Raw genomic sequence first — 23,471 nt, forward strand, 5'->3', positions numbered from 1 at the left:
TCAACATTTTCCACAAGTTGAAATGAATTGCAAAAATACGTTATTGAGCTTTTCAGTTTGTTGGATATTATGTCTTTGATTGCCACTTCTATTCCAGCCAACGAAGGCGTTTAACACCGTTGGCGATAAGTGATGCGAGTTCTGTTGGCCATAGCTGTTCGGGACTAAGAAGATTTGTTTTAGTTGATCTGTTCCATTTATCAATATAGCTGACCTACTCGGCATTCTACCATTTGTTCTTGCAAAAGTCCATTAAGGTAAATTTGAGTACCAAGGATTTCGAAGCCAGTTTCACCACTAAACCTTTTCAGGTAAATCTAAAAGCGTTTTATATATAGGCAATAACTATTTTCTACATCATACTTTTTTATACAAACCATGAACACCCTCAACGTTCCTATTATTCAATCAAAATCCGTCAAGATGCCGTCGCTCACGTTAAACAAATCTTCGTTCGAAATGGCAGGAATTGGTTGGCTGTCGACTTCATCGGTTATTTCAGACGGCGAACCAATCTTTATCCGATCAAGGGCTGCATCCTGTATCGACGGACTCTTCACATCTGCTACTGAACCACCGAGCGATAGTTTGCTCATACCCATATCAACCAGGGTTGTGGATAGATCTAGTGGTTGACTGTTGTCCTAAAAATAAGAAAATTAAATTTCAAAATTCTATTCACACTTATTCGCGTAGAAGACGTTTTCGAAAGTCTTTCTTCACCTGCGCATTCAGGGTACGATCTGTTGAATCATTCCGCTCGGGGCTACTGGCACCGTGCATTGCGTCCATAGGATCGTCGCCATCCGTCTCGACTGTGGCCGCCAGGGATGAAGATAGCCGTATCTTTGGCTGCTGTCGGTAGAATTTGCCAGCACCCGGAGCACCGTTGACCAGTGGGTCCAGCTTACCGGAAGGGGAGATTTGCAACTGATCCAGCTGTAACAGCGAACTTCGCCTTCGGTCCGGGTTGCGGGTGCCCAATGGGAATAGCGAATCGGGGGACATCGTCACTTTGTTGCTTATCGTTTTTTGAATTATATCTTCGTTGTAAATGGCTTTCAATCGAGGCGAGGACTGATAACTCGGTGAATTAGTTACGGTTAAGTTGAGATTGGTTTGTGGATGTTGCTGAGGAACCACAAGGGTGTCATTGGCATTAATACTGCGTCTGTTGTGCGATTGTTTTTCGGGTGATGCAAGAAGTGTTGACGAAAATTCTGGTCTAAGCGACATTTCTCCTAGTGCGGAAAGAGACGAAATGTTCAAAGTACTATTAACTTGCAATGTAACGGGAGCTGGTGCCTTGGGTTTAGTTTTGCCTTGAGCGGTTATTTTGTTAAGCATAGACAGGGGATTCATTTTTTCTTTACGAGCTGGCTTAGGAACGGCAAATACATTCACGGGACTCTGAATGGCAGGAGTTTTCGGTTTTTTCGAGGATCGAGGTGTTTTCGGAATCTGATGACAGACACTTGTCGAAAGAAGCTTCATACGGAGGTTCATTTGATGAACATGATCATCGTCCAGAAGTGCCAAACGAGAACATTTTGAAGTTGTACCACCACCATCTTCCAAAAAGTTCAAACTTATCGGAGGAGTATTGAAAATTTTGTTTCTTATACCAAGATCATTGTTTAGCTCCTCATTCGTATCTGGACTGGTAAGTTCTCGAAATTTAGCATCCTGAAAAGGAAGAGATCTACGTAGTGAAGCTAGCTCATGGCATATGCTGTCCGATTTGACTGCGACTTTCGACAGTTCTTTCAGTTCAAACTTCAAGGACTCTGTACTGCGAACTGAAAAGCTTCCGAAGTGTTGTTCGATTTGCGGTAAAACAAATAACAAAATTTCGAATAATTTTACAGCATCAATCTTTCCATTCTCATCAGAAACCTCTCTAAAATGGCAAGCATTATCGGGGAACAATATCTCCAAACGATACAAAGTTTCTTTCAGCTCCTCTTCATTAATTCCCAGTGACAATTCCTTGGGCTCTAATTTCCGTTTTGCAGATACTATTACCCTGTTATACTCCTCAGTAACTTCCCGGAGTCGCCGCCTGCGGGCTTCATTGTCCTCAAAATGTTTTCTGTTGATAATGCCCCAGAGTTGCATCAGCTTTTCAAAACTCATCTGATTAGCAGGTCCGTGACATTTGCCCAGAAGCTTCTCGATCCAGTCATCAATTTCCAGAATTCTGTTTTGAATGATCCTCAGATCCTTCTGTACGATTTCTCGCATGTTTGCTCCTATTTCTTCCCACTCCTGGTGGTACTGAACTACATCGTTGAGATCATTTTTGGACAATATTTTCCCTCCTGTTCCACCCCCTGTACGCCTTAACTCTTCTTTCAGCACCATTTTGATAAGTACCAGCAGAAATTTCATAAACTTGATTCCTCCTGGCAAAACCACTGTGTGGGCTTTGATTTTTTCCAGTTCCAGTCGACCCCGTTCGATCAGACTGTTGACATATTCTACCGTGGCGCTCCGGAATGCACTTTCGGCATTTTTGTCGTAAATCGGCCAGTAGAAACGCTTACGAAACTCTTTGACGTCGTATATATTAAACAGAAAATGCAGCACATGAATGAAAGCCTTGGTGTTGGGCTTGATGAACATTCCCTGAAACGGAAAGCTTGTGAATGAATTTTAAATAAAAAAAAAGTTAACCTAAACCTTAACCATTGATTTCAATTTTTTTTAAAGTATATTAAAAGATCATGAAAGCTACTCTCAAATTTACGATATTTAGATTTTGAAATCATTAATTAATAACATTCGCTATTCTCGAGTTTTTAATGAAAAATTTGTTTCAGGATTTAACACATCTCATTGGAACCCAATTTCTGTATAAATAAATTTATTGAGAAAAATAAGCCAAATGAAAATAATTTAATGATCTTAACGGAAGTTATTAAAAAACCTACCTTCAGAAAAACGGCCCGGAACTCGGCGGTAGCCGGATGTCTCTTGGTTAGCGCATTGAGGCAATAAAATATGGCAGCATCCAACTGTTCCTCCTGGGCACTGACCGAGCTGTTATTACTGCCACTTCCACTGCCGGCAGTACCGATACCGGAAGTGCCAGTACCCGTCACGGCACCCGCTGCATTGTTGGCTCGTTTGATCGGAATACCTTTGCTGCTCATGTTTTATTTGCACAATCTGCTTAACGGAAACTATTTTTTCGTGAAATCGTCAACCGTTGTTCGAATTGGAAATAAAACCGCCGCCTTTCTCGTTTTTTCGTTGGTTTGCAATAACAGCAACAATTTTTAGAACTGACAGCATGATAGGGATGTGCATTAGGACAACTAAAGCACTGATAAATGACCGTTTTAGACCCGGTACCGAGTCGAACAAAAATTTAGTTTGATACCAGGGGGATGGCAATCTGGTTCTTCTTGCGAACAAGAATCTTTTTCTTTATTTCTATCCATCGGGAGAAACGTTTATGGTGTTTTCCTCGCAAAGCAGTACAGAGTTGAAAAAGTCAAAATTTCAACCAATGAGGAACCAGAAAGATTGTTGTGTTAGTGTGTTAGTGTAATTCTCTAGGATTTGACATCTAGTCCGATTCCTTGATAGCAAAATGTCAGGTTTGTCATGAACCCACAAAATCGTGGGCCCGTAATTTTGATGGTTGTCAAAATCAATGAAAAGGATAGGGATGTCACCCCCTGTTTGATACCAATTTCAAAAAATCTTTTTAAGAATAAGTTGACCCAATTTGCCCTTAGAAGCTCGAAGAACACCTGTATCCGTGGTCTAAACTGCCGGTTTAGACCCAAATTCCGCCCAAGGCAATCGCATCATTTGACAATTTAATGGAACACGAGTGGAGTTGCCAGTTTTTTCACTGGATTGGATCAAGGAATATTGAAAGAAGGTAGTGCCGAGAGACATATTGGATTTTTTTCGTGACGTCACTGTTGCCAAGCTGTCGAAGGTTTATACTGGTAGAACTCAAATTTCAAAGTTAAACACATTAAAGAACTAAATTAAAATCCAATTTGATTCGGATTATGTTGTAAGGTCACTAGTTGATTGTGCTATGAGGTTTCTTTGTGTTTAATATACTGCAGTGCGTATTATTCTTGAATTTGTTATTGAATGCACAGTCATGCTCTATGTGAAACGAGCAAAAATAATAATTTTTCCCTTTCAAAACGTCTGATTGGTAGTTTATGGCAGTGCACCTCATCGTCATGATTTGAATCTAACATGGTGTACCATATGAATTTCTAATTTAGAACAATTAACCCCAATAAAACCATTGCAACTTTGGTCACTGCTTTGGTTTACTAAATTCCAATAAAAGATTGTGGTTGGATTCGAAAAATACTATTTTTGGTTATTTTATTTTATCAACGATTCAAATGGGCAATGAGAAGGCAGACTCACTAGCGAAGGTGGGTGCAACTGAAGGCGATATTTATCAGCGTCAAATTGCCTTCAATGAGTTCTATTTTTTGATTCGTCGAAACGCTCTCGTCAACTGGCAGCGCAAATGGTACGAAGATGAGAAGGGCCGCTGGCTCCACTCGATTATTCCAAAGGTAAGCCTCAAACCCTGGTTTAATAGGTTGGACCTGAGTCGGGATTTTATTCGTATATTCTCCCGTCTCATGTCCAATCATTATTCCATGGATGCGGTACTCTATCGTTTAAATATTGCTGGCAGCAATTTGTGTGGCTGTGGCCAAGGTTACCACCAAGGGGGGTATATAGTAGGTGTACTGATCTACCAAATTTCCCGATCAACCATGTTGGTTTTTCAAATTGGTCACCAAGGCTACGTTGCGTCTGTTTACCAACAAAGCATTCAGTGTTTTCCGAGTTTTATCATACGTGTGATTCGATTCGACTCGAAGTGCAGAAAGAAGCATATCCCGACGGCCTTTTTCGTTTTATGGACGTGGAAGACTCCCGAGGACCTTAACGCAGAGGACACCTACAAGATTTGAGAAGTTCTACTTCGGGGATTCACTCCCTTCCTTAGGGATCGTGCTCGGTATGATTGCCCTGTTGCGGGATGAATGTTGGAAATTCTTCGTTACATTCTAGATATTTGTTTGGAGCTGTTCACTGAAACGTGGGACGTGCAGGTAAATATGATAAAAATGATCGAAAACACAAAAAGCACACAGATTTACTATTTCCAATTACAGATTTCTTTTCGATGCAATAAGCGGGATACGGAATAAACTTAAACCGGCAGAGATAACAACTACGAAGTTGGATCACCCAGTCCCGTGAGAAGCGTTCTATTTGAAGATAAAGAACCGAAAATCAAGTAGCTGGAACCGCTCCTGGCGATTTGAAAATTGACCATCAAATAGCGTCGCAAAACGGAATGATACGAGACTGTGAAGAATCAGTGCATAGGCGCAATATCACCAAACCGGCTGGCTCACAAGACTTATTGTAGCTGCGAAAGATTTATACCGATAAAGTGAATTGCTACAATCTACCTGTTTCATATAATAAGCACAAATAAAACAGCGTTTTGTAATCATAATTACAGCAATATAATGATTATTGATTTTATGAATTAGTAAATAATGAGTAGTTAAATATAATATTTTTATACTCTCCTGTTGATACATAGTACATATAACTAGATTTAAAAGCTTTCTTAAGAATTGCTAACTGTGGCAAGATCTTTCAAACGTCATAGAATTGTCAATGGATTATCATTTAAAAAACAAAAAAATAAGTTTGTTCATGCTGGACAGTGATTTCAATAAACGTTCTAGCTGGGGAATGTTTCCTTTATCACAACCTTCGACTCCGGGAAGCCCTAGAATGTACCATTTTGAGAAAGAATATTCGATGAATCTTGCCAAACCTGATGTACCTGGGGCTATAAGTGAGGTTTGCTTATCGACTGTTCTCCCTCACCTTTCAGCTGTTCATCGGTCTTGAAGTTACATTCAATCGTGTTAACGTTGGCGCCTTCGAAACATCTTGTCTAAATCCAGGAAGGAAATGGCACTCAATCTGTGATCTGGGATCTTATCAATCAGAGTAATATTTGAATCATTTATAAAATGTAATGAAATTTCTTCACATACGGTACACACGGGAGAAGAATTAATCTACTTCGAGATGGTAAGATTCACCCCTGAAGAGAGGGCACTTCCTGGCCAATGGAACACAAATTTCTTTATTGTTCGAGAACTGAAGATTCAAAGATAATATTACATGCGAATAGAATTTTTTTATGTTTACTAACAAACGCAACGAGCCTACCACTCATCACCGCGCACTCCTCGCCTACTTACTGTAAAAGTCAGACAACCTAGTATTTGAATGACCTTGGTTACCACGACATCGAGCATATCGTTTGGTCATGTGAGGTCCATCTAGCCGCCAGAGCGGATTTATTGGACTCCCTTCGGGCCCGAGGGAAACCACCCTACACCCCAGTAAGAGATGTATTAGCTGCGATAGACCTTGATTACATGTTCGAAATCTACCTCTTCTTGAAAGCTATCAACCTCTGTCTTTAAACAATCCTTTACTATTTTCCCTATATCTATTCTAGTTCTTAACAATGAATTGTAAATACAAAAAAAAAACAGACTTTGGCTCCTTAAAACCTTCGGTATGAGCCGTTTCAAATAAACGATTTATAAAAAAAACGATTCAAACCTAACTGATTTCAACATTTATAAGCAAAATTATGAACTAATTATCAAGTTTTGTCAATTTGAGTTAGGATACCTCAGCAACTTCAATCGTCTGAATTAAAGCAAAACAACTACTACATTCAACTTTTTACGTATCAGTCTTGAAGAACAATAATATTTCTAGAATTGTGTGCCTTCAAAGCTGAAAAAAACTTCAAATTTTTTTAATTGCTAACAAAAAAGGAAAAATTTCCATATAAATTCACAGATTATTGGCAATAGTGACGTCACAGGCGGTACTAATACTAAAGCAAGGCTGCCTCGGCACTACCTCCTTTAAATATTCCTTGGGATTGGATCTAATTTCTTTGGTCCAATTCTTGTATAAATTAGACCCAAGAATAGGCCACGGATACAGGTGCTCTAAGAATTAGAGTTGAAACAAATTTAGCCCAAAATCACACCAAACTCGATATGAATTCTGGAATTATTTATAATGTAGATGTATATAGATTGACAGCGTTACTGCGCAGACACCAGATACCCAGACTGATCAGTGGCGCTTGAATCCATACAACTACAAGTCGCCCAGAATCATACTCCATCTGTCGGGGCATCGTGAAACTACTGTGCTTCATCAAGAAAAAAAATTACACTTGATAATAAACAAGCCAAATGAAAATTGCCTTGACTGAATCATCTATTAGTATTTGAATTCTATCACAGAGAACAGAGTTCGAGCTGGAGCTCAACACGTGTGTTTGAATACCAACCTAAGTTTCAAACCAAATGCGTAAGTGGACTAACATACATAAGATGTCGCTACCGGTACACCTATTTTTGTTTTCATGTTTTTGACACGCTTAGAAATTACTACTCATCGCTTATCTCAAAGGAGGCCAATGCAATGTATGACAGTAACACAAATTTTGGTGTAATAAATTTTAAAACATCATGATTTAAAAAAAATGCAAATCATATTTCAATCACAATTGAACGCTGTCATATGCCCCATATTGTTCAAACAATTTTGGCGCTGAATTGAAAGTTGAATTCCAAGTGTTAAAGTATGTTTTGGGATATTACTATCAGTTAACAGTTTTCTAGAACAGAAAATGTGAACATAAATGTTATAATTGTAAACTATGGCTCGATATTCTGGTTGATGTTACCTGAGATCGATAGATGAGGACTTCTAACTCAGGGTTAGTAATCAGTAGAAATGATTAAAGTTATTAATAAACATGAGTTACATAATAACATCAACCGGAATACCGACCCATAATTAACAATTATAACATTTATGTTCACATTCTCTGTTCTAGAAAATTATTTACTGACAGACATACTTTAAAACTTGGAATTCAACTTTCAATTCAGCGCCAATATTGATTGAACAATATGGGACATATGCTGGGACATATGACAGCGATTAAAGTATGATTGAAATATGATTTGCATTTTTTTTAAATCAAGATGTTCTTAAAATTTATTACACAAAAAGTTGTGTTACTCTCATACATTGCAATGGCCTCATTTGAGATAAGCTATGAATATTAATTTCTAAGCGTGTCGAAAAAATGGAAAAATATGTGTACTGGTAGCGACATCTTATGGATGTTAGTCCACTTACGAATTTGGTTTGAAACTTTGGTGGGTATTCTCACACACGATTTCAACAAATTTTTGTTCGGGGCCCGATGTCTGTTCTCTGTGATTCTATCTCAAATGTTTTCATTATCGTTTTTGTCTTCAATATTAATTGTTTACTTTAATTTACTGTATCATAATAAGAGATGAATGTTATACAAACAATGACTGTTGATCGATTGAGATGAAAAAAAAAGCAACATTATATGTCAACCCGAATAGCAAAGACCATGGTATTAAGATAACTGAACAATGATTTTCAATTTAACAATCAATTTCATCGTAGTTTCTAAATATCTTTCAACCGCATTTAATTATGAAATCACCATAATTTTCAAAGTCACCGTGAAGTATATCGTGAAATCAAAATATTTCATGGTTGCCGAAAATGACAGAAGTACGGTATCACAATAATTTTCTTGTGATTATTGTTGTTACAGTGTACTTCATGGTAAAATTTAAATCCAAACCAAAAAGCTGATCGGTAAATTTTTGCTCTTTTTACACATTTGAAATTTTTCGTGTCAACGCGCGCGCCATTTTCTCCGGGAATAAATATTTTGCTTCAGTTTTCACGTTAAAAATCCGTGAATCCTGACAAAATTCGCAATTAAACTGGCCGGATGTGGATTGGAAGGCAAAAGGCGAACTCTTGGGATGGTGGTGAGTACTTTTATTGTGGTTTGCTGACAAATAAACTGATTGAAAAATCTTACTTTTTCCCAGCAGCTACCGGAATATGCATAATTCCGCTACTCCAATTTCAAGTGAGGGCCGCATAAAATGGCAGTGGACATGTAGAGAATCAAAACACACGTTTCTTTCCTAATTCCACTGCAAATTTATTCCACAAAACCTTGAACTTTTCCTGCAACCTTACACACGTCCAATCCGTCCCAGCGTCCAAATCTAAGTTCCCGTTTTCCTCTCCTTCCCTTTCGCTCATGCCGTTACTCCTGACAGTTGCTCGTTGATCGTTCACGTTACGTTTTCTATTAGGTTTGTTCAATAATAATAATCGTATAACGCAAGGTGCGTCCCTACATCCCCCCCAAGACTTCAAAGTCTAATGAGGTATATAGTTTTGGAACCAGGTTGGTTCTTGCCGATGACGTTTCCTTGGTTGTGCTAATTCGCCATCTTCCGATTGATGATTTGTATTTTCGGGTGCCATTTCACTATCTGCTGTGTCTGGATCTATTGTAGACTGCAAGTCAGGTACGTTTTCTATAGAACCTGCATCGTTTGGAATTTTCTTCAGATGAGCAACATTTCTTCGATATTGCTTACCTGTTTCTACAGATTCAACAATAACATCAGATCCAAATTTCCTCTTAATGATAAATTCTTCATTAGTGTACTCTGAGCTGAGCTTGTTGTCTTTCCTCATGCGTTTTGATAGAACACGATCTCCCTCTGAAATCGGTCGTTCTCGAGCCAAACGTTTTTCGTCACTGTACTCTTTCCCTTTAGCTTTTTGAAAATGATCCCGATCCCTTACTGCTTCGTCCTCTACCATTCGGGCGTTGGCTAATTGAGGAATTTTCGTTCTTATCTTTCTGCCAAACAGAAGTTCAGCAGGGGATCTCCCAGTCGTTGTATGAGGCGAAGCTCTATATGTTAAAAGGAATCGTTGAAGCTCATCTTTCCAGTTATGACCGAGCTCTTGGGCAATTTGCAGACGTTTAAGAATAGTACGATTTTGTCTTTCTACCTCGCCATTCATTTGCGGCCAGTAAGGTATCGTATTAATAAGCTTAATTCCGTTAGTATGGCAGAAATTAGCAAATGCATCACATTCCTCGCTGAGCTGTGGAGCATTATCGGCGGTCAAAGAAAGAGGAATTCCGAAACGACTGAAAATAACTATCAACTCTCTGATGGTGTCTTCAGCAGTGATTGATACCATTTCACAGATTTCGTAATACCTTGAATAATAATCGACTACAACAAAAAGGTATTGACCTTCGGGTAAAGGTCCCAAAAAATCGATAGCAAGGTCTTCCCACGGAGCATTTGGTAATTCATGACGTTTCATTGGCTCTGGTGGATTAGGTGCTGACACTAGAAGGCAACCCCGGCAGTGTTTTACAAAACTATCTACCTCATTGTCCATTTTAGGCCACCAAACTGTGGCTCGCAAATGATTTTTCATCATCCTTGAACCGGGATGCCCTTCGTGTGCGAGTGTTAGCACCTGCTGCCTCAGACTAGTTGGAACGATCACTCTATCGCCTCTCAATAGGATATTACCAGCTCTACACAGTTCTCTACCTACCACCCTGTAAGAAGTTGGTAGCTCAAATAAACGGTCTTCTTGAAGAGCTTTAAATACATTTGTTATCTCTGTATCCTGCAATGTGTGTTCCCCCAGACAACCATTTGGTGGATATATCAAATTTGCAACACAAATATACGTGCAAATATACGTGTAAACAATTCGTATATAATGCAGCAAAACCAGTATATACGTATCATTTTGGAGGCCATATAGGTACATTAGCATACATATTCTTGATTTGGTTTATTTTGTCGTAATAAAAACATGTAATGTATTTAAATACGATAAAGAATATGCATGGGACGCACATTGTAGGTGCATATATACGAATTGTCGTAATAAAAACATTCAATGCATTTAAATACGATAAAGGATATGCATGGGCCGCACATTGTAGGTGCAGATATACGAAAATGAGTTTAAATAACATTCATACGATATAATCTGTAAAATAATATACGACTTCTGGTTGTCTGGGCCTCTAGATCACTCCAAGGTATAGCCGCCTGTATTGCTGCTGCTTTTGCGACTTCATTTACAAAAATTTCTTCAGAACAATCGAACGGCTTAGCTTCCATCGTTGAAAGTCTCGAAAGTGTATCTGCCACATTCTTATCGCCTGATATGTGCTTTATTTTGTAGTCAAATGCTTGAAGCCTAAGGATCCAGCGCTCTATTCTTGCACAGGGTTTTGAACGAGGTGTGAATAAATAAGTTAGAGCCTTACAATCGGTAACAAGCTCAAAACTCATTCCTAATAAAAATAAGAATAAGAAATAAGAATGATCATGACACAACATTCATTACAGATCATTAAGAATCGAGGACCTTCCGATCTTACCTAGTAGATACATTTGAAATTTTTCGACACTCCAGACTAGTGCAAGTGCCTCCCGTTCAGTTTGGCAGTAGCGTTTTTCAGTGTCGGTGAGTGATTTAGATGCATAGCTGATCACTCGGTGGTTGCCATTTTTATCTGTTTGTGTTAGAACGGCTCCCAAAGCAGATGGGCTTGCATCTGCAATGACTGATGTTGCATCGCTTACGTTGAAATGACCCAAACATTTTGTTTTACTGAGAGCACTCTTTATTGAATCGAAAGCCTTCTGTTGAACGTCACCCCAAGTAAATTTTACCGAAGGCTGAAGCAACCGTCGAAGGGGCTCATGCATGTCTGCTAGATTCGGTATAAACTTCGCCATGTAGTTTGCAAACCCGATAAAGCTTTTTATTTCTGCCGGATTATCTGGAGTTCTAAATGATAGAAGCGCTTCTATTTTAGAAACTGATGGTCTGATGCCTGTGGGTGTAATAGTGTGTCCTAAGAAGTCCAAATCTGATACTCTCAGAATACATTTTTCGTGGTTTAGCATCACATTTCGGCTTTCGAGACGATGTAAAACAGCCTGAAGACGCTCTTCATGCTGCTCAAAATTATCACCTTCCACGTAAATGTCATCCAAATAACAGATAGTACCTTCACATCCCGACAAGATTTCATCCATTACCCTTTGAAAAATCTCGGGAGCTGATACTAGACCGAAAGGGAGCCTTTTAAATCTGTAAAGGCCTCTGCTGGTAATGAAAGTGGTAATATCACGAGAGCTTGCAGCAAGTTCTGTCTGGAGAAACGCATCTCGAATATCCAATTTACTCCTGAAAGCTCCGGAACCAATCCGAGCTAACAGTTCGTCTACAACAGGCATTGGAAATCTCTCCCTCATGATTGCTTCATTAACCCGTCTTAAGTCAAGGCATATGCGTGGTTCACCATTTGATTTACCCACTATCACAAGTGGTGAAACCCACGAAGCAGGTCCTGTTTTAACCTGAAAATTTTAAAAGGCAAAATTAAATTTTCCGGCTTCTACAACGAATTTCCAATTTCTCATGTATGTCAACATTATTATTCCATTAATTAATAGTGCATTTCAAAGTTATCGTTTTTTTTTTTATTTCATATTTAATTAGAGAAATTAAAGAGTAACAAAAAAATTAAATAATTTATTCACACGTCACCTCGATTATATCCTTCGCAAGAAGTTGATCCAACTTTTCGTTCACTGCAGCTTCGTATGGAATTGGAACTCGCCGAACCGGTTGAAACACAGGTTTGAAGGATGGGTCCACATGGATGTGAACTTGTACTCCTTTTATCTTTCCGAAATGACTATCGTTTTGTCCAACGTTGTTAACGCCTACACCAACTTTAAGGACACCAAGTTCTTTGGATGTACCATCACCCAGAATACATCTTTGACCATCCTTAACAACGAAGAATCTTGCTTTTGTAGACATAGTTTCGATAGAAATATCAGCTTCGAATGTTCCAAGGATTTGCAATGGCCTATTGTTGCCATAGCCCTTCAAAATCTGCTCACTGCCTTTTTGCATGTTCGTGACTTGTACACCCTTCATCTTCAAAATTTCCCAAGTGTCTTCATTAATTAGATTTACCTCGGAACCTGAGTCAATAAGAAAATTCATAGGAATTTTTCCTACGACACATAAAATTTCATTTGACTCATTTCCCGAATAGAAACAATAGTACATCTTTTGATCAGGTTTATCGTTTTGGCTTGTACCATTGTTAGCTGGCAGAACATCTTCTGAATTTTCGACAAGATTAACCTTCTTGTAACCCAAACCATTCGAACCACGATTATTTCTATCACGGCTTCCTCGAATTGGGATCTGCTTCCTACAGACTGCTTCGAAATGGCCAACCTTGTTGCACCGGCGACAATTTTGATCTCGAGCTTTACACTCCTCAGCAAAACTTATGTGACCTTCAGTGCCACAACTGAAACAGACCATCTTCCTGCGATTACCATAGGGTTTTGTTTTATGTTTGTTCTGGGTTCTGTCACGGTTCAACGCTCGCGAATAATAGTTTTTCTGTACTTGGAAAACCCGTTCAGCTGTTTGTGGTTGCTTGTTCAAAGCGTCAATATCCTTAATCTGCTGGTTTACTCCCTCCATCATCGCACCAAGTTCCTCAACTTCTGAAAGTGATTTGTCCTTCAGAAATATACGACGACGTAGCTCCTCGGAATTACATCCTTCAACTATGGTATCGATAATGAATATTTCTTTGAGTACTTCCTGTACTTCTGTAGCGTACTTCTCTAGCCCACAGTCAGCCAGTTGCTGGCGAATTCTCATTACAAAATGTGCGAAGCGTTCATGCTCCCCTTGGCGTATTTTCCGAAGCTTGCATCGCTCCAGAATGAACTGACGACCAGGTTCAAAATACTCGTCAAGTTTGGCTATGGCGATATCATACAACTTTGCCTCCACAGCTACCAATGGGACATGATCTTTGTCAGCTAGACTTCCAAAAACGCGCTGGAGTTGTATTCCACCAAAATGTAATAAAATTGCCTTCATTTTACGTTGGTTGGTAACATCGTACGCTTCAAAATAAATCTCCAAAGATTGCTTCCAACTTTTCCACTCTTTTGCGAGGTGGTTTCTATCAATTTCCTCGCATCGGAATGGTGGGAGTGGTCTTGCTTCGCTTGCCTGTAAATCAATTGTTCAGAAGGAAAAAAGTAATCAATTCCTACAGTCCAATGCGAAACGTCCATATGACAAATGTCTCACTTCTAATTATAGAACTTGTAATCATGCACCAATTATTATAAATTAGAAAATATTAACTCACGAAAGTATTTATTTTGTCATGTATGTAGGAATGATAATCCAAAACAAGATTTTCAAAAAAAACAAAAATTATCATTCCTCAGAATAAGATCAGAACGTTTCACTAGTTAGAATTGGAGCTATCCCTCAGGAGCATCCTCTCAGTTAACAAACAAACGTCATTCCAACATCTTGTTCCTCAGAACATGAAACTTATACTCTTTTAAATCGCACTACCCCTCAGGATAATTCACAATTTCTGAAAAACCATTCCTTTCCTTTATTCCTCAGAACAAGAATCGCCTTTTAGTATTAGTAGTTCGAACTATCCCTCAGGATCATTCAGACTTCCACTCGTTGGAATATCCCTCAGGATCATTCCACACCGATCCGCTCGGTTCGGAATTTCAACTATTTTCACACGAAATTCCTCTACCTTGTTCCTCAGAACAACCTTAACTTTTGGATCTCACAGTACTGCATTCTTATTTCTCGAAATAAGAAAAGAACTTTATTATGTTTTTAAAAATCCCTCAGGATTATTTTCCATCACTGCTAAAACCCCTGTTCCTCAGAACAACCAAACATCTTAGCTTCACTATTTTCTCCCTCAGGACAAGACGGGGGTGTTTTTTTTCCAACACCTTAAAACGAATTGTTACACAGAACGACTGTCTAGATCACACATAATTATGAATATGCTCGCATATGCTTCATTTAAATACGCCAACCAAAAAACAAATTGATAACATTCCTCAGAATGTAGCGCACCACTTAGAACGCAATAAACACAAAACAAAGAAATCACTTTTTTTTTTAACCACGTCATCCAGTAAATTTATATGCCCATGCTACTTGAGAAATGCCAATCAACTAATTTGCAGCATTCTTCGTTTGGACGCCATTTTGTTCCAAATCGATTCACTTTTCTTCACATTTAAAGTTAAATTTTATTTTTTTTTTTTAAAAAAGGCCGAAATCGCAAAAAATACCTACCAATCGATCCATTGTCTCCTCGTCGCCAATGTAGAGAATCAAAACACACGTTTCTTTCCTAATTCCACTGCAAATTTATTCCACAAAACCTTGAACTTTTCCTGCAACCTTACACACGTCCAATCCGTCCCAGCGTCCAAATCTAAGTTCCCGTTTTCCTCTCCTTCCCTTTCGCTCATGCCGTTACTCCTGACAGTTGCTCGTTGATCGTTCACGTTACGTTTTCTATTAGGTTTGTTCAATAATAATAATCGTATAACGCAAGGTGCGTCCCTACAGGACAAAATGATAGTCCAAGGCATAACCCATATCGGACGTTTTGGTATTCGCGGGATCTGGTGCTGACAGGAATTTAACCGTATCCTAGGAAATGCGTTGATGGACAGATGGGCAGTCGCTGCTATTATAGTGCGGGTGCTTCCCGTGACGAGAAAGGTGACGATTTAATTTAAAACTTTTTTCGAAACTTTTTTAATTTAATAAAAAATGTGCCAAGAAAGAAAACAAGTTGATTTTTTAGGTGGAAAAAATATTAAAAAGAAATAATCTTACATAAGAAAACCATGAAATTTCACGGTTAAACAATGCTTACAGACCATAGAAAAACCTTGAATTTCATCTTAGTTAAAACAATGTAAATAAATGGATTTCTATGGTTTTACAATGAAAAAGAGGAAGCTGTTATCACCATGAATTTCATATTTTTGAGCTTCCGAATGTATGGGAAATCGCCATTTTTTTCATGGTCACGCTGCATAACAATACCCCTTTTTCATGGTTATTTTTGGCAAAACTATGAAATGTATGGTCATAAACTATGATTTTCAACGTACTTTCACGATATCGTGGATGATAATAATCATTGTGTCAACCATACAATTTACAGTTTGTGAATATGGAATTAATGGTTTTTTCATGGTGCAATGCTATTCGGGAAGGTTACAAATATTCTAAATGGAAAGAAGTTGCGACTAGTTTATGTCAGTTTTTGTTTTTTATTTCGTAATAAATCTGTTTGATTACATTTTTTTCATACGACGTAATGAGAGAACGCGAGAATTTGGCATAATTCTGGACTGGACTGGAAAATTAACCTTAAAAGCGACCATGTTTTTAGACTTTTTTCCCCATCCTAATCCGTACACGAGAGCAAAGCAAGGGCGCGTGAGAAATGTCAACTTAAAAATCTTTTATTCGACAAAAAAAAAATGTTGAAAAACTGCACTGAATTTGGAATATTTCAAAATGTATGTTTCAAATCCATTTCTCTTTGCTTCCAAAATTTTTTCACCTTTGACATTCAACCAAATTCTTTGATTCAAAGTTTTGTTAAAACCATATTTCGAAAGTAATTAGTTTATTAAATGAATCCATTCTTCAAAAAACAATTATTTTGAATAAGGGTCATTTTAATGTTCCTTAACCGCTGCCCAGTAAATAAGAAATAATTTCGCTGTAACTAAACTTATATATCGATTTCAATGCTTTTCCACACCACCAAAACGAATTTTGAATGGTAAAAGAACAGTACTATCTTGATGCAAACGAAAGTCATTTTTATTTTCTTGTCGTATTATGGAATGTCAAATAGCGTATGTCTGTGTGAGTGAATTCATTTAATGTTTTGATTCTGATGTGACGAATTCACGTTTGTTTTATTTTACCCATGGATAAAATCAATTACACGTGCGATATTCAAAAAATGGTTCGAAATTTAATAAAAAAAATAGTAATGAAAAAATAACATAACAACAGTGTGGGGCCACTCGGGGATCTACAGAGAAACCTACACAACAATCAGGTTTTCCTTCGCCTGATCGACGGTCTTCCCTTCGTTCTCAGCGCGGCAAAGCGCACAACCTTTTTGGCACACTACGACGAATCGACTGGCTGACTGGCCGGGCCTGTGGCTGAGCCCGTTGGAGGGAAAGAGAGGATTGATGTGAGAAAGACATCATTCATGACAGATCTAACTATGCTGGCAAATAGTGGTGCCAGTTGCATTGTTTGGCTTAATTCAACATTTGACACGATTCCTTTTCTCATATCCCACATCTTCCCTCTTCTCCATAAAAAAAACAAACAAAATACTAAATCAAAGCACTCAAGTAGGCTCACAACACAACAGAGCGAACAAAATAATTAAGTACTTTTTTGACTGAAATATTACATTTATAATTGTGTTTCGAAAAACCAGATAATCTAATATATCAGAAAGCGTTTCGATGTTAGAGCTTCAAACACAAGAACAAAGAAAGAAAAAAATAGTAAATTCAAATTGGGCTTTTTTTTGCCTTGTATGTATTCTTTTCCTGTAGTTAGACCATTTGATTCGGCTATCGCTTTCTTCGAAAGACTTTCCTGTAGATCTCTTTTTTTCATTATTCTATTGACTTTTTATTCACTTCTTTAAGTTCGCCTTCTGGCAAAGAAGTGTTTTTTCCCCTTTCAGACCAGTTTATGCTTTTTCAAACATCTCTACAACATTGAGGTAACAAAACACACACGCTTTGAAAATTTCAAACTTGATTTTAATCCTTCCAACTTTCAGGTTTACAAGACAGTTCTAGCTACCAAATTGTGATAACTGCATTAATAATTTTCAGAATGATTTGATTTTTTTTTAATAAGGAGCTTAGATATGTACTACTATTTATAAGAAATTATATGACGCTTTTCATCACCGCTGGTTGACAAGGGTGCAGACCATTAGCCACTTCGAATTTCAACAGCGCATCTACCATATCAGATTAGTTTTAGAACTCAGACTTAATTCTCTGATTACATATTTAAGACATTACATGAGAAAAATGAAACATCTTATTTGAATGTCTGGTTTCTGTCTCAAACTAAATTTTACTTAGTCTCAGAGTTTATGCAATTTTAAACGCAGACCTCAGACATCAGGTACAAATCTCGAATTCAATTTCAAGATTTAGATTCTAGCTTGCAGACTATTTACTACTATTTATACTACTATTTATAAGAAATTATATGACGCTTTTCATCACCGCTGGTTGACAAGGGTGCAGACCATTAGCCACTTCGAATTTCAACAGCGCATCTACCATATCAGATTAGTTTTAGAACTCAGACTTAATTCTCTGATTACATATTTAAGACATTACATGAGAAAAATGAAACATCTTATTTGAATGTCTGGTTTCTGTCTCAAACTAAATTTTACTTAGTCTCAGAGTTTATGCAATTTTAAACGCAGACCTCAGACATCAGGTACAAATCTCGAATTCAATTTCAAGATTTAGATTCTACACAGTAAACGAAAATTACCGAGTTCGGTAATTTTTTTACCGAAATCCTAACATGTGTAACTCGGTAAACCGTTCGGTAATTTTTTCATGGCAGAGAAGTGACAGCTGTCAAATATTACAAACCTTTTTCGGTATAAATTACCGAACCCCGGCTGATCATATCCAAGATCATCTGTCAAATTATGACAGTTGTCAACGTGACAGTTTGTTATATTACCGAACAACCGGTATTGTTGAACCGAAATACCTGTAATTATTACCGAAAGTCGGCAATTTTCAACCGAAAAACAATAAAAGGTCGTTAATATATACCGAACAACCGGTAGGGTTTACCGAAATACCTTAAATTATTACCGAAAAACCTAAAATTATTACCGAAATACCTGTAATTATTACCGAAATATCTGTAAAACGTGCCTTAAGAACAGAATTTTTTTACCGAAAAGCTGTAAAATTTCGGTAATATTTACCGAAAAACCAGTAATTATTGCCGAAATAACGGTAAATTATAACGGAACTTAAAATAATTTCGGTAATTTATTACCGAAAAAAGGTAGAGTTTACCGGAAAACCGGTAATTATTACCGAAAAACTGTTAAAATTTTCGCCAACTTTTTACCGAAAATCGTAAAACGTTCAGTACTTTCCGCTTCCGCTACACAGCGCAGTACGCGAGATCATTTGAGTCTCCAGAAGACGTTTCACTGATGGACTAATGTCTAATGGAATAATGTCCAACAGTGAAACGTCTTCTGGGGACTCAAATTATCTCGCGTACTGCGCTGTGTAGCGGAAGCAAACAAAACTTCAATCAAACAATATTTTCGACCCGTGTCATCTTACATCAAATGTCGTGCCTGTTAATGATTTCTTTATCCTCGTTGAAAGTCAGGCTTTGATTAGTTTGATACATTAAATGTTTTTAATGTTGGAGTCATTTTTATTAATTTTATAAATTTAACGGTTTCTATCGTGTTTCCGGACCATCTGATTCCGTCAGCTAGCGGTGTATCGGTGAGATTGTCCAGTCCTGGAAAAATATTTAAAACAGTACATGCGTATGTAGAAAACAGGGAGTTGCCGCACGCTTCAACTTCTTATTTTGGGGATTTTTCGTTTGCTTCGTGGAAGAAAATAAAAATTAAAACACCTACCACCACGCAGTCGAAGTCATCGCCATCCAAATCCAGCCAAACGAGCCGACACTTTTTTCCAAATTTGACCGATGTTTGTTCCCAGCGCAAAAACAAAACAAATTACCCGTATACTCAAACCTATGCAAAAACATTCAAAATTGAAAATTTCACACGCGGGGTTTTTACTCTCGCAACTGCAAATGGCTTCTTGATCAATGACATCTTGCTCGCGCACATGAATAACTCAATACTAGAGGCAATGATTGGCGCAAGCGAGATGCGATTAACTTGTCATGGGTGGGAGGGAAGAGTGAGACAGATTCTCTGAAAAAAAAACTGCTGTTTGTTTTTGACAGCGACGCATGCAGAAGGATTGTTTTACATTTTGTTCGGCATTTTTTACCGAAAAATTAATGATAACCGATTTGTTTACACATATTTAAACGAACTTCGGTAAATGAAAAATCGATTAACGAAGTTCGGTTGAAAATAGACGTCAAAATCACCAATTATCGATTTTTTCATAATTACAGAACTAGTTCGGTAAAATAAATTACCGAACTCGGTAATTTTCGTTTACTGTGTAGCTTGCAGACTTAACTTCATTTTATGTTATACTAGCTTTTTTTTAAATGGTCTGCTAATGCTACCGCGCTTTATTTATCATTTAATAAAATTTTCTATTTTTCTATACATTTCCAATTCATCAGTGTTTCACTTTGGAATCAATTCGATTGAAAAGGTTTTCATCCAACAATTCATCATCAACTTTCGACCATTTCAATTTGAAAATATTATCTCTTTTTACCCGCCTTGGTTGCTAACTTTCAGCAACTTGAATCTTTTTTTTTCCAAGGGAGTTTAACAGCCAGGGTCATTCTTCCCATACACAAATAACCACTTTAATCGCTGTTTCGAAGTTCATCCATAAATAAATCAAGACAACTTTATGTAGTCTTAACTTACTGAAGATTTTATGGTCAAATTATTTGACCAGATTGATTATACAAATCAGTACATGGTTTTAATCATTTTTTTTTACTTCTTAGACTTTCGATTTCCGCCAAATGCCTTAGAGAGTTTGCAGCAAATTATTCAATCGTTATCCGTCGGAATTCAAAATCTGTTGTTCTAGGTCGCCTTTTCGATTACCCGGTGTACGTGAAATTTCTAAAACAATATCACAATCATTGGAATGCAATGTTTCAAATATATCCATCCGCCATCTTGGATTAGACTGAAAGTTTTTTTTCTTCAATTGATTTAGCATCATTCGAAAAAGTTTTTTATCCGTTCCTCACTCTTCTTAGGGTTTTCATAATCGTGAAATTTTATCAAATCGAATTATCAAAACTCATAATTTTGAGCTTACCGGACTTTTCAATCCAAAGTCGGTAGCCGCCAAACAATTAAAACAAACTTCAATGCCTCCGTCATTTCCTCTGTCTTCAATACGAAGTCGGTATCCGCCGAACTATTGGGCCTCATTTACCGGTACCTTCCGGTTTTTCTCACAATCTATAGTCGGTATCCGCCGACTACCGAAATTTGTATACCGGAATCCGCCGGTTTGGCATACACAGTCGGTATCCACCGATCTGTGATAATTTATATGCCGGATTCTTGAAATTTATATACCGGTATCCGCCGGATTTCCTTATTTATATACCGGTATCCGCCGGTTTTGCATCCACAGTCGGTATCCGCCGATCTGTGATAATTTATATACCGGTATCCGCCGGATTTTTCAAATTTATATACCGGTATCCGCCGGTTTTGCAATCACAGTCGGTATCCGCCGATCTGTGATAATTTATATACCGGTATCCGCCGGTCTTCGATCTACAGTCGGTATCCGCCGAACTGTGATCATTTGTGTACCGGTATCCGCCGGAATTTCCAGCCAAAATCGGTATCCGCCGAACTTTGACACAAAACTTCGAATGTTTCAGCAATCTGGTATTATCTCGATTGTCTCACCACTTGTGCTGTTTTAATTCACTTTACCGACCGCCATTTTTGAAAAACACAATTCGTTGGCGCAGGGTAGGTTTATACTTTCTTTTCTTCTAGGATAAAGGGAAACATCAACATTGTGATGTTCCGTCCTGTCACGGTCGCCAAAATGTGGGGCCACTCGGGGATCTACCGAGAAACCTACACAACAATCAGGTTTTCCTTCGCCTGATCGACGGTCTTCCCTTCGTTCTCAGCGCGGCAAAGCGCACAACCTTTTTGGCACACTATACGACGAATCGACTGGCTGACTGGCCGGGCCTGTGGCTGAGCCCGTTGGAGGGAAAGAGAGGATTGATGTGAGAAAGACATCATTCATGACAGATCTAACTATGCTGGCAAATAGTGGTGCCAGTTGCATTGTTTGGCTTAATTCAACATTTGACACGATTCCTTTTCTCATATCCCACAAACAGAACAGGAAAAGCTAAGCTATTCTTACTGAACGGACTCGGATGATTGAGATTGTTTGTCAAGAATCATCATTATGTCAACCAACGCACTTTGTTAGAATTTATACTAAATTTGCAGGAAAATACATCATCTCGAAGCCAAATATATTGTTTCCACAACTGCCTCTACCAGTGCAGTGGGCGGTAAAAGGGCTAGTTTGATATCCAAGTTTAGTTAGATATTTTGAAAAGAAGGCATTTCTCGAATGTGACAAAATTTTTCATAGAAGGGAAGTTTAGGATTTATTGGAGAAAAAAGTAAATAAAAATCTGACACCGATATTTTTTGTTGTAGATGGTGACTAAATGGTATATTTCGTTGTTGCGATTTTCATTAAGCTTCTTCTGTTAACAAAACATTGCTTTACAAATTTTGTAAATATTACCTCTACTTTTATTTTATTTAGTTTTTGTAAACCTCTATAAATGCGGCAATTCGGCTAGGTGAAGGGTTTTGAGAAACTCTAGCTGAAACAGATTTTTCAACAAAATTTTATAAGAATCTCGTCCATTCGACTGATTTAACAGTTCTAAACAGTTATATAATTTAAAGCCACATTCAATATACTGTAGTTTTGCAATATACAATCAGTGGAATGTTTTTACGAGTCATTTGTTGTTTTCTTAACAAGTCCTAAATCGTTTTATAACTATTTACAAATAATTGGGTTTATCACAATATTTTTCTACTCCGGAAACTTGAACTTACCCTTGACGGAGGTTTCAGGGTTAACGAAATTTTGCAGTTGAAATTGATCTTCACAAATGAAGCCAATAATGTCATAAAATGGTTATTTTTCAACCACAACGCAATAAGGAAGTGGAGCAGAAAATCTCAAGTTTTCATTCAATTTTCATTTCTTTCGAAGTCGATGTATTTTTTATAAGTTTTATGGTTGAATTCTAACCACATTTGGTTAATGCGTTCCAATTCAAAAACGGTTAGTAGTGGTTTTCGAAATCTATCGTGTTTGTTATTTTTTTCTCTCAAAAGTAAATAATCAAAAACGACCGTGTTCATCGCTTGATATAAAAAAAAACAAATAGCACAATGCAAATGTGTGTGTGATATATCCATATTTTTCCTTTTGTGTATGTGGCCGTTAGTTTCACGATAACCCGTAGATAGCGCTGCGGAACAAGCGCCAAAATCAGCCTTAAGTGGTCAGTCTGGGTATCTGGTGTCTGCGGTTACTGTCTTCTTCAAGTTTTTTAGATAGATTTTCAATATTTTAGTGTAGTTTCAACAGAGATGCCAATTTTACATCTCTCACGCACACTTATTAAGTGCGGACAAGAACGAGAAAAAACACTTCAATTTCAGGAAAATAAACCATGAAACCTGTTTTTCGGCTAGTTTTTTGTACAGAAGGTTTTTATGG

General features: G+C 37.7%; 3 protein-coding genes across 4 annotated transcripts in view; all 3 read right to left on the minus strand.

Annotated features, from left to right (window-relative positions):
- The window catches only part of LOC129756339 (location of vulva defective 1), a 760,372-nt gene that overhangs the window by 688,199 nt on the left and 48,702 nt on the right, over window positions 1–23,471 (minus strand). The window lies entirely within an intron of this gene.
- Window positions 368–3,174, minus strand: LOC129756338 (augmin complex subunit dgt6-like). Its single transcript, XM_055753196.1, has 3 exons — window positions 2,934–3,174; window positions 724–2,628; window positions 368–644 (listed from the first exon to the last, which is right to left on the minus strand). The coding sequence occupies exons 1-3, from the start codon at window positions 3,153–3,155 to the stop codon at window positions 405–407; spliced, it is 2,367 nt and encodes a 788-aa protein (XP_055609171.1). The 5' UTR covers window positions 3,156–3,174; the 3' UTR covers window positions 368–404.
- On the minus strand, window positions 9,358–10,407 carry LOC129753713 (uncharacterized protein K02A2.6-like). Its single transcript, XM_055749558.1, has one exon. The coding sequence runs from the start codon at window positions 10,405–10,407 to the stop codon at window positions 9,358–9,360; it is 1,050 nt and encodes a 349-aa protein (XP_055605533.1).

This window comes from Uranotaenia lowii, chromosome 3 (genome assembly GCF_029784155.1).
Source record: "Uranotaenia lowii strain MFRU-FL chromosome 3, ASM2978415v1, whole genome shotgun sequence".
In the NCBI taxonomy this organism is placed as follows: domain Eukaryota; kingdom Metazoa; phylum Arthropoda; class Insecta; order Diptera; family Culicidae; genus Uranotaenia; species Uranotaenia lowii.

What these genes read in the sequence shown, in the direction of transcription:
- LOC129753713 (XM_055749558.1), bottom strand. Translation starts at nt 10,407, where the DNA reads ATGGACAATGAGGTAGATAGTTTTGTAAAACACTGCCGGGGTTGCCTT.
- LOC129756338 (XM_055753196.1), bottom strand. Translation starts at nt 3,155, where the DNA reads ATGAGCAGCAAAGGTATTCCGATCAAACGAGCCAACAATGCAGCGGGT. An exon ending in TCCGGGCCGTTTTTCTGAAG is followed by an intron (nt 2,629 to 2,933) that starts GTAGGTTTTTTA and finishes TTTCCGTTTCAG; the next exon opens with GGAATGTTCATCAAGCCCAA. An exon ending in ATCGTACCCTGAATGCGCAG is followed by an intron (nt 645 to 723) that starts GTGAAGAAAGAC and finishes TCTTATTTTTAG; the next exon opens with GACAACAGTCAACCACTAGA.